Raw genomic sequence first — 14,445 nt, forward strand, 5'->3', positions numbered from 1 at the left:
GCAGAGCATCGGGGGCATGTCCAAACGAAATAGGCTAATTGTGCCTTCAAATAGCCTAATTTGTCCCGAATACGTTGTGACATCCTGGTAAAATACAACTTTATATTCCCTAATATCATGAATTGGCAGATACGTTTGGCAGAGAAAAAAAAACATAAGAGAAAAATAATAAACATTACAGTTCCATGCATGACAGGTCCTCATTAGCAAGAGAAGCAGCATTTTGATTGTATACGTATCATTCTTAAATTCCCATCCAAATTACAATTTGCACTGACAAATTCTGGGTTAAATGAGGAAGACTGGCATGAAAGGGTGACAACTCTTCAGGAGGGGAAAAGGGTATACACCATGACACCCCAGTCTATCTCAATTGAGAAATTAAAGACAAAATTAATGAAAACATGTCCATAAACCCACATACATCTAAAATGTATCATCCATTTATCTGTCTTTATATCCTGACTACTTGAGGAGGAAGGGTCAAGAAACTATTTGTGTGTGTGGGGGGGGGGGGTGTGGGGAAGACTCAAGAGAGTCCTTAATCATTGTCACTAGGCAAATTTTTGTCCTGGCTGTGTCCTTTTTCTTTCTTTCTTTTTTCCACCTACCCAGTGACTGAAAGTAAAATGGTCCAACTTGCTATTTGAACTCTAAACCTCATTATTCATTACCTAAAATATTATTGACAAATCATCTGTTACTGTTATACCCTTGTTGCTTATCTCATCAATTTCTTCACATGAGTTGCCAGCAATTCTACAGGATGGATGAATCCCATTTAACTTGACCTTTGACCTGGGAAAACTACCCCAAGCTTAAGATAACCCTATATAAATATCTCAGTTGATCTGTATTCTTATTTGGCTCTGTTAACATATTATCTTTAAAAACAAAATCATACATTCCACAGTATGACCTCTATCCATTACCTCTACAGATCCCAAATTTATATCAGCAAAATGCATTGTCACAGTTATCATAAATTGCATACAGTTTGATCTAGATGAATCATCAGTCATTTCTTGGCTGACCCTAAAAACATGCTAGGACTTCACAGCCTTGCAGCCCCAGGCATTTAATAGGAAAGATAACGTAGTACAGCAACAAACACTGTATGTCTCTGTACATATGCTATCACAAAGTGGTTGGACCATTGAAGTATCAAAGGCTTCACCCACACTAATGAGCCTCAATTCAAAAGATGTTGGTATTCTACATGGTCATAAACCCTGTGGCAAACTATTTAATCGACTAAGTACAGAATATCACTGGGGTAACTCCAGAACATCTCCTGGGTCACAAGGACAATGTGCCAGGCAGTATTCAGTACTGCGCATGACTCATCTGCAGTTCAACGTGCTCACCACAGCAACACAAACACATTAGGGCACAGATAACTAAACCCTCCTCGAAACTCCTGGAGTACAAACATGGCAAATGAGCTCTACAGGATGCTGTGAAACCGGATCCTTTTTATGATTATTTAATGAAAGACAATTTTTAATTCAATTTTGTTTTCAAGGAACTGTCATTAACTTCTTGTAATAATGATGGATAATGCAGCCACTGTAAACAAACGGTACAGGATTTCGTAGAAGAGCCTTGAAGTAAACAGAACCATGGAAGACTGTTGAACTCAAACACTGTACTCTTGACAGCTACTCATAGAGAGAAAAATATGTAGGGCAATGCAATGCTTGTGCGATAGTAAAGGTTTAAAGATGAATACCTAAGTTGATTAATTCCCAGCATTTTGGCAGTAAAGCAGGTTTTGTCGGTACCTACTCTGCACACCTGCATGTCAGCTTTCTTTCATTCATTCCTCTCACGCGCAAGCCTCGTCAGGCTTTTCTAGCAACCAAGGGGAGCCCGATCATGGACACGGCTGGAAAGCTTCCGGTCAAATCACGCGAGGGATGGGAACAACTACGGCATGGAGTGCATACGTACCTTTCCTGAGACGATCTTCTCGTAGATCTGGATGGGCTGGTCAGCGAAGAAGGGCGGGTAGCCTGCCGCCATCTCGTAGATGAGTACGCCCAAGGCCCACCAGTCAACTGCCTTGTTGTAGCCCTGGAAATGGTGTAAATGCGAGCAGACAAAATAGAAGAAGAAAACAGTTAAGAAATTCAATATTGTACACTAGGAACAACACAGCAAAAACAGGAACAAAAGAAAGAAAAAATAACTAGAAATGTCGCTATGGCGACTGGTATGCCTCCGCCATAATGCATGGTTCTCCTAATAGGTCTATAGTACATGTGGACAATGTGTGATTACATTTTCACAAAATTGGCAAAATATTAAAATGACATGTTTGTCACAAATGTATTGAATGTTTACCTTCCTTGACCTATGTTTAATTGGATGAATAAGAGAGCATGTATTTGGGGATTTAAGAACTTTAACTTGACTTTGACCATTTCATAAGTTTATGCACTGAGTAATTTTCAAGGTATGGAGAAAAAGTGCAATTTCTGTATTGAACAGTAAATTGTTATCATTTTCATCTGGCCTTTGATTCATAAGAGAATCACTGTCAGGCAGAACATACATAAATTCAGCATGTACTAAGTTTCAAGATAACTTGAGCCATTTCCGAGATATGGAGAAAGAAGTAAGTTCAGCACTTTCACTTGATCTTTGACCTTTTGACCTTTGACCTTCTTGGCAAAAAAAAAAAATCCCAGAGAATCTCTATTGGGTTATACATGCATACATCAAGTTTTAAAACAAAAAATCCTGCTGGCATTGCATAAATATAAGGAAAATAATAAAATTTTGAAGTATTACCCTTGACCTTTGACCCCTGACCTTTGACCCCATGAACCCTAATTTCCCTAGATAACCACTGCCAGTCAGTAGATGCATATATACTATGTTCCATGAAGATACCTTGAACAATTTCCAAGATACAGAGAAAAAAGTGAAATTTTAACATTTTACTTGACCTTTTGACCTTTGACTTTTTGACCTCATGACCCCAAACTTTCACCAGAGAATCTTAATTGGGTAGTACATGTATACACTAAGTTTCAAGAAAATATCTTCAGGCATTGCATAGATATGGGGGAAATAGTAAAATTTTAAGCATTTGACCTTGACCTTTTGACCTTTGACCTTGAGCATGTGCACCCAAAAGTTGATAGGCACAACTTCACCCCCTAATACACATACATGCCAAGTTTCATTAGGATACCTCAAAAGGATTTGGTAGTTACCCTGTCCACAAAATTCATTACGGACGGACGGACGGACGGAAGGACGGACGGACGGATGGACGGACGGACGGACAACCCGAAAACATAATGCCTCCGGCACCACTTCGTGGCGGAGGCATAAAAAGGAACAAAACAGACCATTAGCCACAAAGGCTGCAAGCTCTGTTTATCACATTTTGCATACTTCCATGACTGTTACTCTTGTAACATGTCCTGAAACCTGGCCATTAATCTTCTACAAAATCAAGATTATGGTTTACAAGGCAATTGGTTATTAAAGTAAACTGTCCTGATTATGCAAGACCTCAGTGTTAAATTTAGTTTGAGTTTATATATTTTTGGCATGGTCGCTAACTTCAGCTGAAGGCTGTTCTTCAGTGAGTCTGTAAAAACTTAAGTTTTGAAGTCTTGTATTTGTTTTTTAATGTATGCTCTTCCATCCCGTCATTTTATCTGATTGATAATACATGATTTCATGATATGTCCACTTTTGAATGATTTATTTATTTTTTTCTATACAACACATGGCTATTTAACTCTTTTTTCTATTTCGATCAAAAGACAAATAGCAAAAGCAGTACATCAAATGGTCAGTTTTACACTTTGGTGGACCCAATACAAAACTTGTTATGAATCAGATCATATGTGATGCGTTCTTTGCAATAATCACCACAGAATAACATCTAAAAAGAAATGTACCTGAAAAATATTCTATTCTTTCCTTCTATCACTGTGTTGATGTGTTGCTGTTTGCACTCATTTTCATTTTGTGAAATGCTCGACATGATGAAATGGTACAAAACTGTTGGAACTTTGCTGGAACGGTACATCCATGAATCAGTGGAGTCACACCTTTTATTAAAAGTCTTTCAGTCTTCACAGTCATTATACTAGCCAATTAAGTCACTGAAATACAGCCTATGTTCTCACCAAATTGTCTTATTTGGGTTGTTGGTGCAACGCCCACATAAGGTTTTGCATATCAGACTACTTCTTCATGGTGTGAAAGATGTACTGACAATGATAGAGTTGGGTTAATTACGATTTCTCCCATGGCAACTGGGGAATTTCCCAATACGCAACACAAGCAAATACATACACATACAAACACACACACACACACACACACACACACACACACACACACACACACACTCACACACACTCACACACACACACACACACACACACACACACACAAAGTTCTTACCTTGCTGAGGATGATCTCGGGGGCTAGGTACTCAGGTGTGCCACACAGGGTCCATGTTCTGCCCTTCACTCTCTTGGCAAATCCGAAGTCCGTTACCTGCAGCATGATCAGAAATTTATGGGCCAATGAGGGAGGTGCCGGGACTTGGGTCAAGGGGGTATATGTAGCACTCTTTGAAGGGGGACAACATTTGGCCAATTAGAGTTGACTCAATGAGCACGTAAATGCCAATTTTTCTACATGTCAGTAATCCAAGACAAAGAAACTTAATCACCTTAACATTGTAAAATACATCAATCTTTCCTTCCATCACTATGTGGATGTGTTGCTGTTTGCATTCATTTTCATTTTGTGACATCTATGCTTGACAGGAAGAAATGGTACAAAACTGTTGGAACTTTACTGGAACTGTGCATTCATGAATCAGTGGAGTTACACCTTTTATAGTCTTTTTTACAATCTTTATAGCCATGATACTAGCCAATTATAGTAAAAAAAGTACAGCTTTTATATTTCACCAAATTGTCTTATTTAGGTTTTAATAATAACTTGAACTCAACAAACATGTTAATAGCAGATTAGACTTGATGGCTAACTGATGATATAAGTATAGTTTTAAGAATCACATACAAAAGATTGAATATCACATATTAAAAACAAACAAACAAACAAAACCTTCCTTATTCTGCAGAATCACTAGAAAATTCTATGTAGTATGTGAACTCTAGCATGACTATAGCTCAAAATTTGTTTCAGGTGCAGATCTTTTAATTATCATGTTTTAACTGTACTCCTCCCATGGTATTAAGATGATATCAACTGCTTACCTCAACTGAATAATTAGAGCCTCCACTTGAAATCGTTGCAACATTGATTTCCCATTAATAGACACTGAACATTGCTGGGCATTTTAGCCGCTTCTGCATTATCACGTCAACACAGTAGACCGGAGAGGCCCTGGCTGTTTTCAGTGGGGGGGCATTTGGGTGATTGTCTTATGTACTCTATTCCACACTTGTCTGGGTTGGCATGCCTAATTCATCATGATTCTCAACACCCTTGCACCCGAACATATAACACTTGGGCCACATGCTCTGTTTATTTTAGGGTGGCAGACAGTATGTTGGCCTTTACAGACAGCAAATTCACTGCTGACATTCATGCCTGCTATCAAATTGCTGGGAATACACTAAAAATTGGGATCTCACTGGGTATACAAATTGCACCCTAGCTACGGGGAGAAAAAAAAAAGGGGGGGGGGGGAGGCAAGAAAAATCCAGGGTGGATAAAATTTTGTGGGACGTCACTTGATGACGACTTTCCTCAGAATGACCCTCCCAAGATACCACCGTATAGTCGTCATGGAATGAGGAAGACAACAAGGAATGCGAGGTGTAACTCACTGCAATGTAACCGTTATCTTGGATTAGGATGTTCTCTGGTTTCAAATCTCTGTATATAAGGTCCAAATGGTGGAGGTACTCGAAGGCAAGGACTATCTGTGCTGCATAGAATCTGGAGTGCGGTTCACTGCAGGAGGAGAGAGAATGAAGAATGACAGAGGAAGACAGAGAGGAGAAAAAAACACACACACTTTAATACCTGGGACATAGACATTAAAAATACACCAGAGAATGAAATTCCACTTGTCAAAGTCCTCTATGCATGGTGAGAGGAGGGGCATTGAGTGGCATATGATTTTTTTTTTTAAATGTCCTGTACAAATGCTGGTAGCCTTTGATTGCTACATTAAACAACGATGGGCACTGAATCACACACAAAATGAAATCATCTTAAGACAGTGAAGCATCATGGTTTTCACAAATATTTAGAAATATCAACTTGCTTTAGGAATTTTAAAAAAATAAAGTTTTTGTTCACATTTTCCTATGAGAAGAGGGAGGCAGCAATGGGGGAACAGTATTCAATTTGGATTCTATCATGATCATGTTTAAATACACCAGTTTGTAATTCCACTTTGCGCATGAGGAGACAAAGGTCATTTGTACCAACAGGCATTTTGGTTTGTAAATTCACTGAGATAAGCATCTGTGATGCGATGAATATTCATGCGATCCTTTAAATATCTAAATGGTGCTTGCCAACACATTCACCTGACAGCAAGAATGGTATTTAGCAATATAAAACAAAATAGGCTGTTATTGCATTCAGTACAAAACAATGAAATGGATGCCTGCTAAATTGTCAACTGATGGAGTATTCTGATCACCTGCTTTAAACGCGAGCTCATTCTTTGTTTGAACATGAATTCCATACATTGTTACGTCGGGCAAGCTTAATGCATTATGCCGCTTTGAAACAAGTGAAGTGCCTAACCAACTGAGAAGAAAGAAAGGTCATTTGTACCAATGTGTACATGAGCTAATTACGAACTGGCTTATTCCACAAGGTATGTGATCCTCTTTTACTTGAAGGTAAAACAAACAAACAAACAAAAAACAAACAAACAAACAAAAAACAACAAACAACAAATAAAAACTTGGTTCATACTGTAAATAATACAGGAATGCACCTCTCTGCTGCAGACTGCAATTCCCAATGAATTGGCTAAAAGGCAATTTAAGGATATTTTACTCATTACCCCATGACGCATCACTACATTAGTACAATATCAGGTACAGTGTGAGAAAATCCTTCCATTTAAAGGGTCTTTCTATCAAAATCATGGCAAGCTTGGCCAAAACATGTATTATTTATTCTCATTTCCTACGCAACTTGATGACAGTGCATATGTGCGCTCATCTCTATTTCTCTTTCTCTGTCTCTCTTTGTTGGTGCATGTGTAGGTGGGCATACAAACCTACCACAGCAACAACCAAAAAAATAGAATGCTTTACGGTTTACAATGAAAACAAAAGGAAGTGGGTAAACAATCATGTAGTATGCAGTAATGGGCTTTTACAATCAATGGTATTAAAGTCATTTGTTTCATGATTATCACTTGACATGATTGCTACCAATTTTCAATAATCATCTTCATTCCACATTTAGAAATGCATCATTTCTTTCTCTTCTTAATGTCAGTATTTTGTCTTTAAATAGTCTAATCACACCCATAAAAGTCCAGACATGAAAATGATTAAAATCATGCCAAGTGTGAGGGGATTTTCCCCCCTTCAGAAAATTGAGACCATTGTATGCTCCGCTGCCACAAGATGCAGCGGGGGTGTCCGTTCACGGGCAATTTCATCACGGTTGCGGCTAATGAGATGAACTAGCTGCGCTTCGGCAGGAGACTGTGGGTGGGAATTGAGCGGACTGGATTGCACTGTGTTGGAACACCCTTCAGCCATGGCGCGATGCCCCACTTTCTGGGGCATCAAATCATGCTGCATCCAGTCTGCATTCATTTCTCAACTCTGCTCTCATCTTAAAGCTCCGCCGTAGCTTTGTTAACAAACACACGCTTTTCATGTGACCGCGTCAAAAAGTGTATTCTGAACAATTCTCTGCGTTGGAGGCGCAGTACATCCTGATTACAGTGTCAAGATCTCTTGGATGAGCCTTTTTAACAGAGCTAAATGTGATGCAGGAAAAAAAAAATTGAGATCACATGCCACACATCTGGCAAACAGAGGTATAGATATGCAATATGATTAAGTAGGACCATGCATTGGCACTCTCTCAGTTTTGTGCATTTATGAAACAAATCATACCAATTCAGATCTAGACTTACGTTTTTCTGGCAACATCTATCAAAATCTCATTCTGAAAAGCACGTTACAGCCCTCCCATGCATGACTGTCACACAATAATATGCATAATTTGTGTGTGTCTGTGTCTGTGTCCTGTTAGGTATCAGCCAATGAGAACTGAGTATTCTGAGACTTATGTTTGATTTTCTGACTTACATTTGACCTCAACTTTCATGCAAACAGGGTCCTGGTAAAACCATTTTCAGAATTTAAGTAGCTACTCTGTCTCGCTTGAGGCCCCCTTCAGCATTTATGTTGTAAAGACTGATAATAGGTTTCTAATGTGCATGCTCATTTTATCCACCATAGACCTCTCTAACTGATGCATTACTAATCAATATCCAACCTCAAATTTTTTTGAGATTCCAGGCAGCAGTTTATATTTCAGCCACAAAGTTTTACCTTGCCCCTTTTGTCTGAAGACTGCACTTAAAGGATATAACTAAAAATATTAGCATAATATTGATTGTCATGGCAACCAGCAAAGATCCTGAGAGCTGATGGACAGTTGTGACTTTAATAACTTTAGTTTCCTCCTGCCGTTATCATATGTTATGTGGTTTGAAGGTGGGATCCTGCACAGACAAATGTTATGATTATGCATAATTCATGGAGCACTGTGTGTGGTGGCTGCCATGTAGACAGACAAGTTCCTTTATGTCTGTTGTGTGTTCTCCATAGAAAAGGGATGTTGCTCTCAATTCTTCCGCATAATTGCGTCAGAAAATTAACATCACAGCAGTTCAGTCTTTTTAATATGGACCAGACCTCTGAGACTACATGTAGGGTTCCTTACATTAATCAAGAGACCACACAAGCCTTTGTCATAGCAATGCAAAGAAAACGATTACAAAAAAAAAAAAAAAAAAAAATCTGTGCAGGTGTAATTTAAACTCATTCTATATAATTATGTCTGTAATTTCCACATGTAGAAGTGTTTCAACCTCCACGTAGCCAACAATTCATCTTCTCACAATCTTTACTGCTGTATGGTTCACTTTATGTGTAAAAGATGATCATTTTCTGAGACATCCAACCTTTAAAGTTAAAAGCAAGAAACATGCTCCTATGCTACCACGAAATAGTATGCCCCAAAGCACACATCAAAACTGCTGTTTAAATTTCCCTTAGACTTTTTTTTTCTTTACCATAATTTTAGACATGCCACAACAAAGATTTTCTATGCACATCACGCAAAACATAAAGCGCCTTTAATGTTCGTCTTACAGAGATGTCTAGTGATGGATTATATACTGAGCAGAAAGAGGGAGAGATGGAGAGGAGGAGGAGGAAGGGGGGAGACGAGAGGGAGGGGAGGGGATGGGAGGGGAGGGGATGGGAGGGGAGGGAGAAAGAGAGAAACACAAACATAACTGCAGGAGAGAGACATGGCACAACTCATTTTGTAATGATTTTCACTTTTGAAATTTCGAATGATGAGAAAGCTTAGGTAGGATTTCTAGAACTGGGGCACACTAGCGAGTGCATGATAACTTCAGGTTCTGTTTTTTCCCAGGTGAGAAATCTGCCGACCAATCCCAGTTCGTTTGTTTGAATAGATCACCTTGTACGCTGCTGCCAGGCACAAGCGCAGGCTGTTATCATGGCTGCCATGGGCAACGGGAGCTCGGCTAACCGGTCAATCGCAACACCCAAGTCAGATGCATTTATGAATGGCATGTGTGCACCGTTCCAGCCCTGCTATCACTCACAACAACCAGCAACTTTGAGTTCATCATATCCACACTGTATGCCCCTTTACCAGAGTAAGGCATCAACTATCGCTATGTGTGATATCTGATTCTAACACGAGGAATACTAATCAATCTTGTGATACATGTACCAGCATTAAAAAGCGAAGTATACTCATGGCCTCTCTAAAGTAAAGATTTTATATGCCCTCAAATTTCAAATCCTGTTGGCAGAGAGAGGTAAAACGGGCAATGAAGTGCACTGAAGGAATTATTCATGCCATCATCACAGTAACATCTACAGTGTTTGTATTTTGATTGTGGTTGGTGTTTTTTTTCCCTGCTGCATATGCCATAGGAGAGCTTTATGCGATGAAAAAGATTTTCATGTGTAGCTGACTAACATTTTTGGATGAATGACTGTGCATACAGCATACAAATCTCTGCACTGCACAGGACTTGGTGAGCCAGAATTAAGTAAACTTGAACTTTATAGGCCTACTGTCTGGAGACATTGTAATCTAAACATGAATAGAATGGAGTTAAACTGCTCACAAGTGGAACATAATATACATGTCCCCCCCCCCCCCCCCTTCATGGTCTCCTACAATGTAGATCCTCAGCACCCTTTGTTATCAATGGATGTCTACAAGAATGGAATGATACAAGCTGCTATTTTCACGTACAGATATTTTTGTGAATGAGGAGCTCACAGAAATTTTGTTTTCGCGATTTGACATCTAGAGGCTATTCTAAGTGCATTAATGCCTATCCATTTGCAATATTTTTGAGTGTTGCTAAATTTGCGGCCCAATAGTGCTTTGTGAAATTCATGGAAAATAACAGCTTTTACAGTAGTTGTCACATAGAACATCCCCTCCCCTGAAAGGAAAGGGTTCTTCAATGAATGTGCTATAAACACGTATTAAAGCAATCACATCATCTCATATTTGAGTCAAATCAGAATGAAGATATCAAACTAAATGGCAAGCTAGAGAACAAGTAAATGATCTGAACTGATTCTTGGGGATAACAGTAGAGTACAAAATCTGGGTCACAAGAAAATGAATGGATTATCTTGGGATCAACTCAACATTTGCTTTGTGCAAGAAAGCAAGAAAAAACCTAAAATCTTCATAAAGGCTTTTGCCTTGAGAAGTTTTGGCTAGTGTGTAAATGACAATGCTTTTGGCACATTGCATTGTATGCTTTGTCAGAATTACAAGAGTATTAAAATATTTCATTGAAGGTACATAAAACGATTGACACCTACATTGTATTCTAGAGCATACAATGTGTCCAGCTCAAGATAAAACACTCATACATGTAATCTATACGTCTGAGACAGCTTTTTTCAGCCACAAAAGTCGCCACTGCAGATGACTCATTTCTATCAAATGGATATGAGATATTATTCAATTTTCGTAGTTCTCTGTGGCTTCTAAAATCTCTTTGAATTTATCATTTTCCTTCCTATGGTATATCCTCCTCATTACAGATGAGAATAAATTCAGATGCCTGCGAACTACTGGGATTATTCTACTAATTCTGAAAAGCTGTTCAAACAAACATACTGTAAAAGTGGACATTTTCGCGGTGTTGAAATTTTTGCGCAACCAGAAACTAGCGCGAAAATAAAAGCACGCGAATATTTTTGCTTGCCATACGTTCCTGTGCATGATGTCTTGATTCCGCGGAATTAAAAACACGCGAAACTCTTCTGACCCGGCCAACCGTGAAAAATTAGTCGCGCGAAAATATCCACTTTTACAGTAACTACTAAAGTCTCAGCTTTGCTAATTCCAAAACGCGATTTGCAGAGACTCCAACCCCAAGCACCTTCTGATCTGGAGATTCTCCCGCCCGAAACCCCTAGCAAAAGGAAGACTCCAAGTTGATGTGTGCAAAGCGCGAAGTTCCTAGGGTTCTAGATGTTCTCTGGTGCTATCTACGGCTTATTTTTTTCAACATACGATAACAATAAGTAAGAAATCCTTTCCACCGGGAGACACAGAGCCAGGGCGGGAGAAATCAAATCTCAAGCGGGAGAACGGGAGATTTTGCAAAAATGGGTTTTCGGCGGGAGATCTCCCGTCGAAAACGGGAGAGTTGGAGTCTCTGAATTTGGTATTCTATCTTGAAAGGTTTCTTCATCAGTAACAATGAAAACAACTAGGGCAGTACTGTATATCATGATCTGATTGGCATAGACATGTAAAACTGAAATGGAAGAAAAAGGAGAGAAAAGTACAAGAAAAAGAAAATCTGGCATGCTAGTGAAACCTGCCTGAAATAATCATGACAAATTTGATTTTAACAGCACCAATGTGGGCAGATGGACGTCAAATATATTTAAGTTAAAGGCTATGCTACTTGTTATCGAACCCTTCCACAGTTTAGCTTTGCCAGCAAACTCGCCCATGGCCATTACGACCATATCGATTTTGTATGAATAACAAAATGCTCTGAATACAAAAATACCGAACATGGAGTGTTATACACATTTATTTGTTTTATGGCCAGTCTGCTTTAAAGCAGGAGTTGATTTCTGGCCGAGCAAATTCTGTATGAATTTTAATCATGCATTCCTACTTTAAATTTTACTGTGTAGTCGACATATTGACAGGAAAATTAATACAGTGACCACTTTTGAATAGAGAAAAGGTAAAAAAACAAACAAACAAACAATGGAGAGGAAAGTCTCATAGATATTTACAGTGATTATTAAAGTCTGTGTGTTCCTTTTGCAACCCTGAAAACTAGATTCCTTTATAGGCTGGTATATGGTATGGGTAGGTATAAATTCAGACCTTTTCCCAGAAAAATAAAACTGAAACCTTCTTTATGATGGAGGGGAATAAATACTACAGATTTCCAATGAATTTATTCTAACCCCGAAAATACATTTGTATTCCAACAGCTATTCTCAGTAGAAAAGAGGAGCGTATTTTCAAGTGACATGGGGGTTAGTTTTTCATTTCTTCTTAAAAACACTGAGATGTATTACTGTATAAGATTAAATACGTAATGTTGGGAGGTAATATTCTTCAACTACTGGTTTGCTAAATTTTGTGACATTTCCAAAAGGGGTACACAAACTATCAAAAAAGGCAATGAACCTGCGAAGCATTTCAACAGAGATGTTACAGTTGGGACAACTTTTTTGATGGCTTGTAAATCTAAGTCCAAGGAAATGATCCAAGTAATATGCACCGCAGTCAGAGCCTCTTCATCATTATGATGAATTCTGTTCAGATTTTCATTTAATATCTGCTCATCTAATATTTGCTCACCTTTAATGACAGCTTTTGTTAAAAAAATAAAACTTTCTCTACTGGGACAAAATCTAACATTATGGGAATAACCCTGGTTAGTGCACCCTCTCCATCTAGTTATGTACAGAATTTTAGCTCATATCAACCAACAAGTGTAGCACAGGGGACATTCCTTAAATCTCCTTTTTTTTTTTTTACTTTGCTGAATGCCACAACCCTCTTCTATTTGACGTCATCATCAAATTCCATGGCAATGGGTGTTATGTATTAAAGACCATGAACAGAATGAGAAGAGCCATTACCTGTATTTCTAATGTAATTTTACAATACAATACCTGTGTACCCCTAACCGACCAATACATTTCTTTTAATCATCAGCTGCACACAGTCTATGCAGTGAGTACCAATCTTTGTCCATCCCATTCTCTGGCGGATCAGGCATTCTCTCCGAAGTTTTGATTTCAGAGGTATGAAAAGGGAGAGGGTAAAAGATATGAAAATCAATTGCTCTATAGGGACTTTCCTAATACATGCTGGGCTAATATCCTGAGCGTACTTCCTTTTCATCCAATACAAGAGGCAAAATATGCACCGAGTTCATTGCGACTATGATGTCCCAGACATTGCATTACAGGCATTGTATTGTCCTGCATAAATGCCTACGTGTACATTATAAAAGACGAATTAATAAAACTATGTATTGCATTATCTAACTAAACAAACACAATAAAAATATCTGAATGGACGCTCAGGGATACTTTATATCTACTCCATCTATTTTTAAATAACTTTTACATATCCAATTTGTTTATATCTATTGAATGGGAGGGTGGCCATTGCTTGAAGCATCCTCTGCTTCTTGCACTGTCACATAAACATTTCAATGCCTTAAAATTCTAACCTTATAGATTTTTTAACTGGTGCCTATTAAAGGGGAATGGTATCCTATTTCAAATATTTTAAAATATACTCATATGTAATACAAACGAGAATTTCTTACAGCCGTGATAATCAGGGCTTCTGGTATTTCATGAAAAGCATGCACATATCAATATGACCCACTCGTATATCAAGAGGTACACTTGATTTCAATGTTCTGCCCTTCGAGTCGTCATTCACGACAAACCCCCACTACAAGCCCCTTCCCAAAATATGCCTGATCGTAATAACGAATGACAGCGCGTACTGGATGTATCATCCTAATGCACTGACCATCTGTTGATCACATTTGCATGCATGCACAGTTACCCTTGACTGCACACTAAATGCCTACATTTTCAGCCGCACGCAGCACTGGCATTGAGTTTGCATAAACCTGCACTCGCATCC

At 38.6% G+C, this 14,445-nt stretch overlaps 1 protein-coding gene across 2 annotated transcripts in view; it reads right to left on the bottom strand.

Annotated features, from left to right (window-relative positions):
• The window catches only part of LOC139713575 (cAMP-dependent protein kinase catalytic subunit beta-like), a 72,331-nt gene that overhangs the window by 16,127 nt on the left and 41,759 nt on the right, over positions 1-14,445 (bottom strand). For both annotated transcript variants that reach the window (XM_071625289.1, XM_071625290.1), the window contains 3 exons: positions 5,838-5,964; positions 4,435-4,530; positions 1,954-2,076 (listed from right to left, as the gene is read on the bottom strand). In XM_071625289.1, coding sequence (XP_071481390.1) covers positions 1,954-2,076; positions 4,435-4,530; positions 5,838-5,964 — 346 coding nt within the window. The remainder of the gene's footprint in view (positions 1-1,953; positions 2,077-4,434; positions 4,531-5,837; positions 5,965-14,445) is intronic.

This window comes from Diadema antillarum, unplaced genomic scaffold, assembly GCF_040938485.1.
Source record: "Diadema antillarum isolate AM-2024a unplaced genomic scaffold, OU_Dant_1.0 seq00002006_RagTag, whole genome shotgun sequence".
Taxonomy (NCBI): Eukaryota; Metazoa; Echinodermata; class Echinoidea; order Diadematoida; family Diadematidae; genus Diadema; species Diadema antillarum.